Here is a 17,661-nt window from a genome sequence, read left to right on the forward strand (position 1 = left end):
TATAGTAATATAATTTCTGAAAAATATATACCCTAAAAACACAGTAATATTTGTACATGAATGGGACTTGTTGTCCAAACTGAATTACAAACACTCAAGATACAATTCAGCCTCCCTGATCACACCAACAATTTAAATTTAATCATATTTCGTATTTAAATTTCCATGTTTTTTTATTAACCGGATATTTTATCGCATTAAATGTTTTTCTAACGAAATTGTTGACTGTTTATCACACTATTGATCGCTACATACGTGTAAACAATGGAGTCATTGTGAATGTTTATACTGATAATAATTATCACAAATATTCCATTTGACAGCATAATAATGTTGCGTTCTTGTGTGACATAATTTCAACTTTTGGACATATCACCGGAAGTGTGTTCCTCAAAAACGCGGGAGAAAACGTACATGGTGTGTTGACATTTTATGTTGATGTTAACCATCCAAAATGTCTGTAAAACAATCAAATCTGTTCTCGTTTTTCTCGAAAACGCCAAACAAGGTTCCTTACAGCGAGACACCAAAGAAAGACGTGTTGTCACCACGTCGATCACCAAATTCGGGAAAAGTGAAAACCCCCACAACCAATGGGAACAGGAATGTCACTGACACTGACCCAGGTATTATTAAAATAACCATGTGAGAAAGAGGATGATGTATAATTTTAGGCCATATTTCAGTTTACCGGTTGCTGCTTATAGCGCTATATAATGGCTCAAAGGTGCAGGCTTAAGATCTGCGTGCCTCTTCGATCCTTCGGTTAGGTTACCCCTAACTCTATCCTTAGCTCATGGATCAGCAGTGGATCCCCTTTCCGATCATTAGGGTTAGGATAGTTAGGTACCTCTTTCCGAGAACTTATTACGCTACCGACTCACCTCAGTTGGTGGACGATTGAGTCGAACGTTTTGGGAGGCGTCTCCTTATCTGGGTAATCCCAGCGCTACACCTTTTCGAAGTCGCCTCCCTACAGTAGTGGGGAGCCCATCTACAGGACCAGGCTGTGGTCCGCCACACAACATACTAGGTACATGGACACCCTCGAGTTGGAGGCTCTCATTCTGGCAATATCACATTGGCAGGAGTGCCTACAGAATACTCAAATCGCAATTTCCACGGACAACAGCATGGTGGTTTGGTGCGCAACCAAGGGACAATGCAATCTCACTCCCTGCTTCAACAGACGTTTTGGTACTTTTATCTGTTGGATCGACAGGGGCTTCAATTTCATATTCCAGGATGCCGGGACATTCTGGCAGATGCCATATCCAAACCAGACAGGGCTATTTGGCTCGGGTATCTCAGGCCATTGCCATGGTGCATCGTAAGTTGACCAAAGTTCCGGTACTATGGCCCCCCTACACTCATAGCGAATCAGAAGGCCAAATTCCCCTGCTTCGTATTTGAATGTGGTACTTCATGGGTTATGTGGGCCTCCCTTCAAGCACCTCCACACAACATCCTTTTTCAACCTCACCAAGAAGACATTTTTTCTCTTGGTTTTGGCCATAGTGGCATGGTTTAGAGAGTTTACATGCACCCGATATTACATGTCCGTTTTGAGTGTGGTACGCACTCATCCTTCAGGCATACGAGATCGCTAACCTTAATTCGCAGAGAGCAAACAGCTTTGGAACATTGCACAGTGCTGTTTGTGTCAAAAGGTTAGCAGTAGAGGCATTAAGGAGTAATGGAGGATAAGTATACAACTGTAAAAAATATTTAGATTTTACTGTTATACATGCTTTCTGAAGCCTTATGTGTATGTTTTTTTCAAATTGTAAAGATTTTCACCTATTATTGTAATTATTTGTCTAGTATTCAGCTGCAGAGATGTATGGTTCTAATTTGCAAATGTTTTTTGTGTTGCCTAGAGTTTGAGCTTGGTGCTGTTGTATGGGCCAAGTTGGAGGGGTACCCATGGTGGCCAAGTCTTGTGTGTAATCATCCAACTCAGAAGAAACATTTCAAAGGAGGAAAACAAGTCCAGCTGCATGTGCAGTTCTTTGATGACCCTCCTTCTCGGGCCTGGATCAGGGCAAAGTAAGATGGCACTCTTTCACCCTAATCCACTTTTCTGAAATAACCTTTTTCGTGAAATACAGTGATCCCTCGATATACCGCTGTCATCGGGGTCCAAGATTCCAACCCCGCGTTCTAGGAAGAGCGTTGTACAGATATTCCTTGCTGAGGTTCACATTACGTAATGATGGTAGTGAATGGAACAGTGGCGCGGGACATGTAGATGTATGTAACACCGATCGTGGACGATGATTCAAACTGCATGCGTAAAAAAATATAAATACTATGTGTAAGTTAATCAAAGTAGTCTGTATTGTTTTACCACTGGATGTTATACATGTAGAATCTAAATAAGTCTTTTAAATATTTTAAGTTTTTCGGAAGAAAATTGGTCCGATCGCCGACCTACTCACATGATTGATTGATGACAGTACATTACAAAGCTGAACAAGCCTTGTAACAAAACTAATGTGCGACCAAGGCTGTGATTGGTTAATAAATAATGATGTGTCAAAGTTATGAAAAATCCGGACACAGCCGGCTCCCTGTATGCACTTTATGTACAATGATCATGGACATGACGTGCGTAACTAAATGGTTATTTGAGCGATTTATAAAAAACAAACACAATCTCAAACTTGTCTTTAATAGATTTACTTGCAGTGGTTGCCATGATTGAAATGGTAAAGACTAATGAACTAAGATTTATTTTATACCCTTCGTAATTACGCTATTTAAACAATGAAGTTCCAATGTTTTTTATAGGTCTCTCACGGTTACTCAAGTCCGGATTAAATACCAGAAGCCATTGTTTCGATTGTTGTTATTGCATTACACGCGTCCGGTTTGATGTTTGAAGACATCTCACATGTTGTCTTACCAATCACAACAAGCTGAGATGAGTATTAAATCAAACAATGCAGCTTATGTTTGTTGTTGCTGTGATTTGATTTTATGTGAGTTCAATACAAGATCTGTGTATGATATGTTTTTTCACAACCAGAACAGAATGGTTTCGATCACATGCAGCCGGATACAATGAACGTGTACTTCGACTTGGAATTAAATCTCATCAGTTTATTTGTAACTTTATTTGCTTTAACACGCTTTTGGGGGGAAATTCTTCATGCATTTTTGGGAGCCATGGTTTACCCCGCGGTGCATCCGGAGTAGCGGTACATCAAGGAGCGTTAAGTCGAGGGACCACTGTACTTGTAATACAAAGATACCTGAAATATTTTACTTACATATGATATTCCAATTGTACAATACATCCTCTACATATTACTGAAACACATGCAGTGGTGGTTTCTTTTCTATATGTGATTGCTAGCAATGGTTCTGTACCTGGACCTGTAAGAGTTCCACCTGTACTGGCAGGGTTGTCTGATACACCGACAGTTTTCTCACTGGACCTCTGAGCATATGTTTAAATCATGTCTAGGAATGTAAGAAATCATTTTCCCAAATATGGCAATGGTTTCTGAGACCATACATTCATAAATACAGGAAAGGTTTAGATGTGAATATGGCAATGGTCTGTTAAGATATGTCAAGGCCTACAAAGGCTCGGGTGACAAGGCGTTCCAGCGAGGGGGTCAGTTCCACTGCCACGACGCTGAGTGTTACGAGGGGGCACTGAAGGCTGATGCTGCTATGAAGATGAGTGTGGAGGAACGACTGTCCACTCTCATTGTGGACCTTCAGCCATCAGACAGTGAGGATAGCGCAGAGGAGGCAGCGGAACTCATCGACTTGGACCGTAAGTAGAACAATATCTTCAAGAGGGATGGCTAGCAGAAGGAATACGGGACAACGATGAATTTAGAGATCAGTACATTGTGGGTAAGAGGATGTTGGATTTCTATAGTAAAGTGATATATTTCAGCTGACATTTTTGATGCGGAGATGGAGGATGATGAAGCAGACAACAGCAAGGAAAATCATAATGACAGCATCAAGACTGATGACAGCAAGGTAACCTATGAGGATGTTTATATCAAGATGGATAACACATAAGATTTGTTTGTTTGTTGTTTAATGCCACGCTTAGCAAGATTCCCGATCCCGTAAGTCGCCTCTTACGACAAGCATGGGTTGCTGAAGACCAATTCTAACCATGCTAACCCAGATCTTCATAGGTTGATTACACTTGATTACCAGCATTGTCCCATTTAGTTTAAAGAAAGGACTTTGGACACATAGCTAACAATGCTATACTAAGCGGTACCGTATTCGACATAATAAGTGCCCGAAGGTGCTCTCAAAATTTGAAATAGGGGGTGCTTATAAGAAAATAATTTTGTGGTTTGGCGAAAACAGAAAACAATCGCTCTCGGTATTGTACCCCTTTAGATATATATGCTCGCACATATTAACTTACATATGTATGTATTAGCGAGAATGCAACTCCTCATTAAAGATGAGTCAAAATGATCGTTGATGCCCATCGTTCCAAAAGGGAAGTACCGGTAATCAGCAGGTAAAGTTGAAAATAAAATACGAACATCCACTTAGTATTTGTGATTTTCAAATATCACCTTACATTACTTAAACTTATTTTTTTGTGATAATGATGATATATTACTGCTTCTTTTATTGTCAGCTTTTTCATTTGTAAAATTAATTTGAATACTTTTTGTCAAAACATGTTTTTGGTGCTGGTCATGACCGGTCAACAATTTCACAATCGATATATCCAGTATGTGAATGAAAATACTACAGTCTACCTGAGATTAATTTATAAACATTTTCTGAATTAATTTCAAATATCCTTAAAGGTTCATCTAGTTTTGAATTAATCATCATTTTCAGAAGCAACATAACTTGTTACTCAGGTCATCGCTTCTACAGCGCTCTGAGGATACAGCTACACCTCTCCGGCTTTCTAATGGCGACAACCCTTCTGACTGAAAACACTACAATTGTTGGTGAGGAAGTGATAGCCACTCACAGGATCGTCATCCTAGGCTGGATCGTAACGACCGAGTGATCAAGGGATCATAGATGACCGAGGGATTGACAGATCACCTTACTTCACCATTATAGACATACTTCGCCAATCTTTACCATCGACGCCCTTTATTTCAAACTGATATTCCATAACAGGTTATGACGCTCGAGACAACATGCTCCCCCATACAGATTTAAATCTTCAGACAGATGACATCATCCCTAGGCTCGATATCATCGCAGCCGACCTTTATCAAATTCAACCTGATATTTCATATTAGTTGGCGCGTCTTTTCCGCCCTCGCCGTGGTCAACCTACACCATTCTAACAGATGATTCATCGGTACAAACCGCAAATGTTCAATGTCTGAAGATGGTTTCCAGCACATCGGTTTCGTCCCATATTCTACAAGCAACTGACTGCCTATACACAGTGTTTTTCAGTTGCGAAGCGTTACAGTTGTTGTCAATGACCTTCACATCTTCACAACTCCTTTTGTCGTCTCATCGATACTGGAATGCACAGCGCTTTTTCTGGCGTTAAGGTGATGGAATCAATCGTCTCTTCACCAGTTCTACACGTCACCAATCAACCTGGCAGGACAAGTCATCCATCACTTATTCAAGACGAGTGTGAATATCGACATTCTTTTTAATTTTTTTAGGGGGGGTATATGATCCTAATGTTAGCCCAGCCCATTCAAGGCAACGGTGTTTGCTACTACCGCTCTTCAACATACTCATGATTACCCTGCTTCATACGATCAGCCAACTGGTAAACTACATCTTCAGCATGTTTTTCTATGAGATCACATGCACGACCGTCAAGTTTTTACCATCGCTTTATAACACAATTTTTGTGTAATGTGTACTTAAACGTCGATCAGCAGGCAAACTCATCTCCACATCATCAACTCCATCTTCCCGAGGCAAGGGAGTTAACTGACTGTAAAAGACCTGTTTCCACCCTTGCTGAACTAAGCCGGAATTTCTGTGTTCGATCGTAACGCCACCAGTGGCTATTTTGAGTTATGTCCATTGTATGTCTCGCCTATTGACCAATGAGATTACACCTCTCATATCACTTGCATTTGCTTCATACAAAATGGCGGCGCCTAGTCAACACGATCTGATTGATAATCAGAATCATATTTGTAATATATAGGGTCTTACTTCGCGAAGTGAATCCAGTGACGTGAGCACCTTGATTTAAAACATGAAAACATTTGGAAAAAAACTGTTGATGCCGATTTGGCGGTACACATGCTTTGCAAATCCTGCAATCAGCCGAAATCTGCACGCAGTTTACGAACTGGATGTTGATTTCATAGCGCGATTTTGATTGGACTATTTATAGACTCGTTAGTCCATCCCAAATATAACTCCATAATACCAGCCTAGTTTGGCAAGGGTGGTAACTGGGCTTTTATAGTCAGTTCACTCACTTGCCTCGGGAAGATGTAACAACTTGGAAGTTTGACATTCTACATATGGTAATAGCCAAGTCAACTGACGACAGCTTGGATTAACACAACTGGAAGGAAACCACCCTTCTTGTCACTGGCGGTACACTACCCTTTGGAATTGCTTTCACCCATGACTGTGTACACGAGTGACTAAACCAGTTGCTGTTCGTCACACAGGATACCGTAATACAATTTTACCTGGACGAAGGGATTCAAGCCCGGATATCAACAATTACTCAGACTACATTTTTTACCCGGTAATAATTAATTCAACTACATTGGTTAATAAATTATCAGAAGTCTGACTTACAACCATTCCAGGATCTCCATTCCTTGGAATCAAGTCTAATCAGCCACACTAGCATCCTAGTACCAGAACACATTGAGGAACACCTCTTGTGATGAACAGTGGATTCGATTGTGTACACAGGAACTTGTTAACACAAGCCGGAACATCCACGTGTTCATGGAAGCCTCACTTCAAGGTCGGGGAGCTCACTTCAACATGGAAGTAATATCAGACCTATGGTCAGAAGCAGATAGCTCTACCACATCAATTATCTGGAATACGAGGCTGTAATCCGAGGCTGTAATCCGGGCAATATTCTTTGGACCCCACAGTCAAGAAACCAATGTCTGATCATCGGGACACTCATATCAACGGTGGCATACACTATACACCTTCAAGACACTATGAAATCAGAGACCCTCCTGCAGTTGACTTTTCACCATTGGTAGAAAAGCTCAACTTAGCAATAAAGGCAAGACATATAAAGGCAAGCTGCAAATGGATTAGCAGACACTTTGTCCAGACCAGCCAGTCTATCGCCAACAGAATGGAAGCTACGGCCGAAGCATTCCAACTGGCAATAAAAGAAAAGGTTGTCTACTAAAGTACTCACGGAAATGGAAAAAAAATGTTTTTCTCAATTTAAAAATCGACACAAAGTGTTACGTCGCTGTAAATACGAAATAACAAAACAACTCGAAAAGTACTAGTCTGGATTTGCTAGTTTGATCTCAGTGAACAATACAAAATGTACTTTACAGGAGGTAATTTGTCGTCACTTTCAACATTCAAAATTAAAACTAAGTCCAAATTGACATAGCAGAAACAGACTATAGGCATTATGCACCTGTTCTCACCTGTCGTCAAGGTGTCAGGTCATGGACATTCACCTTGATCTACTTACACCTGGTTATGCCCTGTTTCACAATAGTCTGTTTTATTCACATTTTTACACACTTTTACTTGTAAAAAGGCATAAAAACCTTTGATACGCTGTATTTGTGCCAAGGCCCAATTAGTACTAATTGAGTTGTTTGAATATTTACATATTTTGTATATTAACTGCATTTATTTAAGATCTGAGGTCGAAAAAACAGTTTTTTTTCATTTCCGTGAGTACTTTAGTAACCCTATTTGCATCAGATAACATTGTGCCACCAGCGACATGACAATATCTTGGGATTACATAAACGTGTATGCGTTTCCTCCACTAGCCTTGATACCACGGATACTACATAGATCCTACACACGAGCTACCAACAACTGCTGTTGGTAGGGCCTTCTGACTGACAAGAATATGGGTTCCAGAGCTCGTGAAACTGCCAGGATTCCAATACTAAGACTTCCAAACTGGTCACATCTACTGCTGCATCTTCCCTCAAAGCAGGTCCATCCAAGACCAGAATCATACGAACTTCACTTATGGAGTATATCAAGAGCAGTCTCGCTGAGGATTTTCCATTAGAGTAGCTAGACAGCCACCTTAGCACTCGCCGTTACAGTTGTTTATTTGCCTCTTTCAATAAAGGTAGATACTTGTTCACTATAAAATTTATGAACTTTGCAAAACTTATGTAATAGCTATTGGCAATTTCATCTGTGGATTATATATTATAGCTGTGGATTACATATATTGTTACATGTAAAGATTGTTGAGTTTATGAAGAACGATAAACATTCAATTGAAAACTTATCGGTAAGTAAGTAGTAACATGCATAAAATTTTTTAATAATGACAACATTATAATGTATAATAATAACTTTATTGATAATTTATTACAATAATGGCTCTAGTCGTGGCAACTTCCAAACTTTCGGGAAGTTGTAATCTATCGGACCGTCATTCAGGCGATGTTTCTACACAGATGTTTCAGACTGCGAGTAATTCAGGCGTTACCATGACCTCAGGCTCCAAAGTTTTCCGCTGTCACTGACTTTCAGACATTGATTCTCCCTGTATTCTGCTGTCACTTCTCCTGACTGACTATGAACCACTTGTGGATAAAACCTCAAACTTTTAGGTTCATGACGATCTTCCTGCTTGCGCTGGCTCCTGCAGCTCGTGTTAGAGGAACTCGTGCTTAGACGTCAGTTGAGTCCGGTTCCAGCGTCTTCAACAAGATAAGTTTTCTAGGACAACCGGATCGTTTTTTCAGCCTCCACCACTCTCATTGATTTGGAGCTGGTGTTGTGGAAGACGTCTCACTTTGCCCAGCCTGAGCCTACAAGATGTACTTGAAGGCATCTCAGACCATCTGTCGCTGTCGCAAGCATGTTTTTCATCCACTTGTCGACAGCTGCAACTTCTGATGTATCTTGAACCATCTCCACTGGCTGCGTTCTATCATCATAAGGGTCTACACCTTTGAGGGACTACCACCCAGCTGCTTCCAATCCTCATGGACCCATGAAGATCCAGGGTAGAATAGGTCTTCAGCAGTCAATATTTGCCGTAAAAGGCGACTAACGGGATCGGGTGGTCAGGCTCGCTGACTTGGTTGATGCATGTCATCGATCCCAATTGCGTGGATTGATGTTCATGATGTAAATCACTGGATTGGTCCAGACTCGATTATTTACAGACCGCCGTCATATAGCTGGAATATTGCTGGGTGCAGCGTTAAACAACAAACAAACAAAAACATCCAATCCTCATGAGACAAGGGCAGTGACTTCCACTATGGCGTTGCATAGTATTGCAGTCTCTAGGCCATCATGGAGGGATGTTATGGCGTTCTGATATGGTCTTTGCCTCCTATTCCTTTCGGAATCTCAGTCGCTGACGTCCAAGGTCACAGCAGCCACACAGCGCAGATAAAGAAGCCAAGTGAACTACAAGTCCCAAGTCTGGTTTCCTGTATATACTGCAATATTTTCATTAATTGCTAATGTTAATCGGGTTTCCCAGACAAGCTCCCAATAGGAGTATATATATGCTTGTCTGTTGGGACTTCGGTCTATGTCTATAGAAGTCACCATCTGGTGCGGCCATAAGTTTAAATGGTGTCCCGATCTTCTACCTGCTCACCTCTGTCTTTGTGCTTGTCATGTCTCAGTAGTTGATTGAAGACCGGTGTGATAAACGGGTATCGTCAATTGTTTCCTCTTCTCGTTCTTACCTTATTCAATCTCTACGTGAGTTCGATAGGTTGCTGAATCGAAAAAAGAGATGCCAAGCTGGTCTGCCTTACGTCCTATGTGCGTATATTTGAGGTCTGTCTTGTAGAACCTACGCTGGGGACAGGGTGTTTAAAACAAAACACTTCCTCCTATACAGGGTGAGGTTTAAATCGTGACCGAAAAGGTGTTGCCTGGCTCATGGTTACGCTGTCGTTCTTGGAACGGCGTCCTGTGTGAAACCTTGGAACACATGATTCCCCGATATCATGATGTATATCTCATCGTAGCACAAAGAGGGTTTAATTTTTGAAGCAACCCTTACACGAGTTATCACTAATCCCTGTAAAATCCTTTGAATTTTCCTGATTTGTTCCAGCTTCCTCATGTACGTCTCACGGCTGAGGTCCTTACAGGCTAGGGTATCTGCGCCCCACCATCCAGCCGTGGGATAAATGCATAGTGTGAGACAGGATAAGTTTAAAAATTTGTAAATTTTCTAATAAATTGTATATTTATATACTTATCCTATCTCACACGCTAAATGCCCACCCAACCATCCCCGCATCACAGTTACACCAGCCTGTACGCTCTAGATTGAGAATGAGGGTGCTGGATATGTCAGGGGATCAGGTCGCTGGGGTCGTGTCGCACAGGATTTTAGTGGTGAGTGAACCATGATCACAGTGGTGATTGGTGATGTGTGGGATGTGTTTGGGTGAGTGGTGTTTTTGAAGCGGGAAACTTTGTTCCAGGACGTTTCCACACCTAGATCGAAGAATTAGAGGAAATGGATAGTGTGAGATAGGATAAGTATATAAATATACAATTTATTAGAAAATTTACAAATATTTCTTCACGTTTTGAGATATTTTGAGTTGTTTATGTTGAAGTGTTAAAAGAGAAGAAAATATTTGATAATTGCATTGGTAAATATGAGTTAGCGCTGTTGCGGTATGTGGTAAATGGAGTGAATGGAAGTTGTAAGTATTGGGGGTCCTTGATTTCTCAGAAATTATAATGTAAACATTTTTAAATGATATTTTGAATAAAATAAATATTGGAGACTACAAATATAAGTCCAAATATACTATGTACACTAAAATAGCTTAACAAAAGGGTTCACTTTTGTATTCAATACATGTTTGTTGATATTGAATTTCTGATAACGGATCATGAATCGTATACTGTAAAACTTGAAATTAATGCGAGTGTGAATTAGATGCGAAAAATGTGAGTGCACACTTTGGATAGCGGAAATACCAAGTTGAACATGAACACAAACACGGTTTATTGAGCAGCTGTTGTAACAAGTATGTAACAATGTCATTCAATGAATAGGAATTACACAATGGGCAACCAGTGAGTTATCACTGCTGGGGTCAAAGAGTTCTACCAACTCGTGTCAAACTAGGCAGCATTGACCACTCCAATCAGTGTTATTTTATTGCCTTTGCACTTCCTTAATGCCAGTCAACAGAATAAACATATAAACTGTGTGTTGTTAGGAAATCACTGTTAATTGTTATTACATGAGTGCTTTACACAGTGCTAATAAGTGGCGCTATTTGGTGTTTGATTGGATTAAGGTAAGGATATCATTCCACTGGGGATGGGGTGGAGGGAGTCCTGTTGATTTTGAGTCACATTTTTGGCTATTAATTTCAAGATTTACAGCACACTGACAGCCTGAAATTATGAAAAGTCTGTGCCTATCATACACGAGAAATTTATTTTTGAGAATTTAATTGCCCATAATTAAGGCATTACTCCTCAATGCATATTACTGCTTGTTCTTGACAGAGAAAAGTGCTGTGTGAAGGACTTTGCTTGAGGAAGTTGCTCCAACTAGCTTAGAGGCCAAACCATCACGCAGCTCTCACGTGACCAAAGGAAGTGATGTCACTGATCATCACATTACTCTTGTCACTTGATGAGAGAAGACCTGTTTTTTCTATCTTTTAACATAAAACTGGTTCAAACCATCACGCGTTTGCTATCAGAATTAATGTTGTTTTGTCTTTGTGTTGTGCATACGGTTTGTATTTTGTACATTCTATGTTTGATAAACATGTGCATAATTTCATTAGACACTTACTGGCGTTTTCTCAAAAGAAAACATAAGGCCAGGTGTCTTGTTGCTCCAAGTAGCCATCTTGAATATTTTGCATAGCCAGCCGTTTGTGGACTGGTTTGCGTTCTATATTCTTTTGCTTGGTACCCCACGATTGGCGTATCCTCGCAAGTATTGTTTTGTTTTGTTGTATGTTGTCTTACATTTGTCGTAATATTTGTTTCATAAACCCACATAGTGGGATAAACAAATTATAGCATAAATAATCAGGCGGGGACGCATTGTGATTTTACACTGCTCCATTGCAGATATCATGCCCTCCTGCTCAAAGTGCCGGCGTAATATGTCGAGGTGGGATTCCCACCCCCTGTGCCTTAATTGTACATCTCAATGCCTCCAAGGTCACCGATGTTAAGACTATTTACTGCTTTCACGCACAGCTTTCAGACAGTACTTCTGTGTGTGTAATAAACGCCGAACACAGCAGGCTAGGAAACACCGTCGCACGATGTCAGACCTCTCCGAGGTTTCGCCTTCCAGATTGACCATTTCGGATGACCTCTTTAATGGACAAATATCCCAGACACACCCGGGTCTCGGCCTTCGCCCATGTTGAGACGGCTCTCAAGGCCCTGGCTAGAGTGTCTCGACCAGACTTTCCTAGGGCGTCCCAGGCTGGCTCCTACTCCCAGCCGTCCAAGTTGTCGACACCCCAGTAGATGGGAGACTGACTCACTTCTGGCAGAATTGGGGGATCCTGGGGGACCCATATGTCACCAATATCATCCAACACGGGTACAAGCTGACGTCGTCACCCATAGTGGACACATATCCCCCAACTCGACAGCAGCTTCTGGGCCAGAACGTCACGGCACTGCTATACAAGAAAGCCATAGAGGTTGTACACGCCCCAGCCATAACACCGGGCTTCTATTCACCTGTCTTTCTGGTCCCCAAGAAGGACTCGGACAAGCACAGGATGATACACAACCTCGCCGCCTTCAACAAATGCTATCTGGATACCTTATTTCAGGATGACCAAGCTCAGACTACTGCGATCCCGGATCCAGGCACAGGATGTGCCCATCAGCCTGGATATCGAGGATGCCAACCCACATGTCCCTATACATCCCGACGACCGGAAATTCCTCCGCTTCATCTTCATTGGAGTCCATTATCAATGGGCGGTCCTCCCATTTGGAATTTCTTCGGGCCCCATGGCTATTCACACAGCTTACCAAGCCAAAAGCCTCATACCTCCATCGCCGGGACATCCAGTTCGAGGCCTACATAGACGACTGCCTACTGGACCATCGGGACCCTGTCACTCTACTCCGCCACAGTGACTTCACCATTCGGCTCCTATACCAGCTGGGGTGGAAGATCAACCTCAGGAAGTCAGAGTTGACACCCTCCAAGCGCCTTCAGTTCATCAGGGACCTCTTCCAGACGGACCTCGACCTCATCTCTGTACCCAGAGACCGGTGGGAGCACATGCTGATACCAGCTCTCCACCTACCACACACTCTGCGCCAATGGCAAGTCCTCCTGGGCCTCCTAACCTCGGCACAGGACTTGACCTACAGAGGAAGGCTCCAACTGCACACTGTTCAGATGTTCCAGGTGCCCTTCGTAGACGCGTCCTTACAGGGATGGGGCGCACACCTGGAGTCACAGGTCGCCTCGGGGCTGTGGTCAACCGATCAGCGCTTATAGCACATCAACAACTGGAAGTGCTTATCCTGGCCTGTCTCCCTGGTGGCTGGCGAGGGATTGGTTCGTCGACCTCAGAGAGCTATCCGACGGCAACCCCCTGCCACTCCCAGATTGGCCAAATCTGCTGATCCACCCTCACAGCAGACAGCCACACCCAGGACCATGCAGGTTACGTCTTCACGTCTGGTCCATTTACAGAGAGCTTTGAACGCCATGGGCTACTCAGCCAGAGCGGCTAAGGCCATCACGATGGCACATCGCCCAACCACCAGGAGCCTTTATGACGACAAATGGCAAGCACCAAGACCCAAAATCTGCATGGCCTCAATTCCTGGCCGAGTTTATGCTCCATCTGTGACACAAGCGTAAGCTCAAGGGCAGTACCATCATGACCTACCTTGTGGCGCTCAACTCCGTTCTTGCAGTCCCGAAAGATAGACGCATGATGAAAATCCCGGAACTCCAGGCACTGCTCTGCTCCTTCAGACTGGAAGACCAAAAGGCGAAGTTCCGGCCCCCGGCCTGGGTCAGCGAGCTACACGCCCCCCACGGGTTCGCTTTGAGCAGGTAGCACACGGTGCCGTGCATCTTGGCCTGTGCTGCGACTTCATCGCAAAGAATCAGCTCCCAGGCCAGCCCGACAGATCGTTCCTCATCCCCCCCTGTCATCGATTGTGGGCGTGGAAGACAAACGAGAGCTCCGTCTATGTCAGGTTAGAGCGCTTCGCTGCTACATCCGATGATCCGAGGAACGCCGTAGCCGCCGCCGCCTCTTTGTGCCGGTATCTGTGACCTTTTGAGCGGAATTCAGCCGCAACAAGATCACCCTCAGGCTACGAGCCATCATCCGGCTACGAGTCCGCGGGACTGGACCCTCCATGCTCCAACAATCCGCATGAGATCCAGGCGGTCGCCTCCACTATGACGCTTCACAGCAACTGTTCTCTACGCGCCATCATGGAGGGATGTTTCTGGCATTCCAACACGGTCTTCGCCAGTCACTACCTGCGAGACGTCACTTTGGAGGATGCCTCATGCCTCATTTGCATACAGCTCGGTGCTCCAGTCTCAACCTAGCCAAGCGCTATTGTCAGGCTGCGCAGTACCAGGGCACAACGCATAGCTGACTCTTCCCGTCCATGTCAGGGTCAACCAGGCCGACTATAGCCGAAGACAGGCTGCTGGAAACTGAGTTTCCTATACATGGAGTGGTCACCGGATGCTGACCACACAGCCAAGGATGGGCTGAGGGAATGGGAGCTTCCCACACTTGGGGTGGTCACCGGATGCTGACCACACAGCCAAGGATGGGCTGAGGGAATGGGAGCTTCCCACACTTGGGGTGGTCACCGGATGCCGACCACACAGCCAAGGATGGGCTGAGGGAATGGGAGCTTCCCACACTTGGGGTGGTCACTGGATGCTGACCACACAGCCAAGGATGGGCTGAGGGAATGGGAGCTTCCCACACTTGGGGTGGTCACCTGATGCCGACCACACAGCCAAGGATGGGCTGAGGGAATGGGAGCTTCCCACACTTGGGGTGGTCACCCGATGCCGACCACACAGCTTAGGATTGGCTAAGTAACAGAGTCTGGAAATAACAGATGAAAGTCCACATCTGAAGGTATGCCCACCTCCGGTTCCGTCTGATAAAGATGCATTAAGGAGTAATGCAGGATAAGTAAAAAATCTGGTAAAATCCTAGATATTTTTTATATTTGTATACTTACCCTGCATTACTGTGTCTAAATGGACCCGCCCATCACAGATCTACCTCCCCACGGTACCATCCAATGTTTCGGACTACAGAGTAATGTGATGATCCGTGACGTCACTTACTTTGGTCACGTGAGAGCTGCGTGATGGGTTGGCCTCTCAGCTAGTTGAAACAACTTCTTCAAGCAAAGACCTTCACACAGCTCTTTTTCTCTGTCAAGAACAAGCAGTAATATGCATTAAGGAGTAATGCAGGATAAGTAGACAAATATAAAAAATATCTATGATTTTACTAGTATTCAGGGATGAGAATCTTCCGTGGATCCGCAAAATTCCACAATTTTTGTGACCCCAAGTTTGTTAAAATCTGATGGCTTCCCCCATAAACACACCCTCATTTTGGACCATGCTCCATTTCAAAGATGTTTCAGTTGTAAAGGAAAATATCCATTCTCATCCCTGAATATATATCTAGAGGCAGAGGTGTCCCAGTCATCTAATGCACCACAATTCACTGTGCTCTGATAGGTGATTAGCAATAGACAATAGAGCCCATCACTTGACAGTAATTAGCGCTGATAGTATAGTGTAGAAGCCAGTACATAAGTTATACTAGATGGGTAATAGGCATTCTACCATGACATTCATGAATGCTTGATTCTGATTGGTTAAAAAGAGGTTTCCTTTTTGCTACGGAAACCCCTTTCAAATATATTAAGCCTTTTCACAAAAAAACGTTCGTATGAATACATAGATAGCCTACATATCGATTCACAGAAAATGACTGCTGATCAATCACCCCCATATGAACTGTAAAACATATCTATATTTCCTCTAATACACACTGGGTCTCTAATACCAGACAGGTCTCTAATACACGCTGAGTCAAGGGCTCTCGCGAAATTAATTCCACTTTTCGGAATGTTTTAAGATCGCGGACCTGTGCACCTGTGTTATTACGCGTTGCAAGAGAGCACCGTTTTCAAAGCGTTATTGCCATCATGGTAGAATGGAGATAAACATACCGTGTTTTGAAATTTGATGTAGTCCCACTGTAGAATAGATACCTCTTTAATATAATTTGGAACCGAGCGCTTTATCGGTAGGTTTATCTCCTAAATGGACAGTGGGCAAACTCTTTAGACCTGCAACTCTCACATGAAGCTGAGACACCAGGATTCAACTTGAATGCTGTTACAAGCTGTGGGCCCAGCTCGCTCACTCAGTATATATCGGGTCATAACATGACATATAATAGGCTAAGCAACTGTCTTGTAGTCGACAAGTCGGTAGCAGAAGTTGACGGTAACAGCAGTCTATTCACCAGTAGCAGATGACGATTAGTTGGTAGAAGTCGATTAATTGGTAACAGCAGTCTTTTCACCAGTAACAGTTGACGATTAGTTGGTAGAAGTAGTCGATTAGTTGGTAGTAGCAGTCTATTCGTCAGTAGCAGATGACGATTAGTTGGTAGAAGTAGTTGATTAGTTGGAAGCAGCAGTCTATTCGCCAGTAGCAGTTGACGATTAGTTGGTAGAAGCAGTCGATTAGTTGGTAACAGCAGTCTTTTCACCAGTAACAGTTGACGATTAGTTGGAAGAAGTAGTCGATTAGTTGGTAGTAGCAGTCTATTCGTCAGTAGCAGATGACGATTAGTTGGTAGAAGTAGTCAATTAGTTGGAAGCAGCAGTCTATTCGCCAGTAGCAGTTGACGATTAGTTGGTAACAGCAGTCTATTCGTTAGTAGCAGTTGACGATTAGTTAGTAGAAGTCGATTAGTTGGAAACAGCAGTCTTTTCACCAGTAACAGTTGACGATTAGTTGGAAGAAGTAGTCGATTAGTTGGTAGTAGCAGTCTATTCGTCAGTAGCAGATGACGATTAGTTGGTAGAAGTAGTCAATTAGTTGGAAGCAGCAGTCTATTCGCCAGTAGCAGTTGACGATTAGTTGGTAGAAGAAGCCGATTATTTGGTAGTAGCAGTCTATTCGTCAGTAGCAGTTGACGATTAGTTGGTAGAAGTCGATTAGTTGCTAGTAGCATGACTGCCTTTCAGCATGGCCAGCAGACAATTATGTCCCATAATACATTGACGTGTTGCAATACTAACTAAGTGAGATGATATGGAAATAACTGAATGCTACTAACACACTAGTTTAACATAACAACAATCTCATTAAAATCAGATCTAAGTTCTTCCTGCTAAACAAAAAATCTGAGGACCTTCCATTACGGGCCACCTCAGAGCGACCTTTCGTGAACTTTGACTGACTACAGAAATGACAAATAAGAAACCAATTAG

The 17,661-nt window shown here is 43.1% G+C and overlaps 1 protein-coding gene across 3 annotated transcripts in view; it reads left to right on the top strand.

The window, feature by feature from the left end:
• Nucleotides 1–391: 391 nt before the first annotated feature.
• LOC139478270 (DNA mismatch repair protein Msh6-like) overlaps nucleotides 392–17,661 on the top strand; it is a 110,382-nt gene continuing 93,112 nt past the window's right edge. For all 3 annotated transcript variants that reach the window (XM_071260687.1, XM_071260694.1, XM_071260700.1), the window contains exons 1-4: nucleotides 392–626; nucleotides 1,881–2,049; nucleotides 3,576–3,790; nucleotides 3,917–4,005. In XM_071260687.1, the coding sequence (XP_071116788.1) occupies nucleotides 455–626; nucleotides 1,881–2,049; nucleotides 3,576–3,790; nucleotides 3,917–4,005 (645 nt within the window). In that variant the 5' untranslated portion in view covers nucleotides 392–454. The remainder of the gene's footprint in view (nucleotides 627–1,880; nucleotides 2,050–3,575; nucleotides 3,791–3,916; nucleotides 4,006–17,661) is intronic.

The sequence above is a fragment of the Haliotis cracherodii genome, unplaced genomic scaffold, assembly GCF_022045235.1.
Source record: "Haliotis cracherodii isolate W230 unplaced genomic scaffold, xgHalCrac1.p SCAF_1, whole genome shotgun sequence".
In the NCBI taxonomy this organism is placed as follows: Eukaryota; Metazoa; Mollusca; class Gastropoda; order Lepetellida; family Haliotidae; genus Haliotis; species Haliotis cracherodii.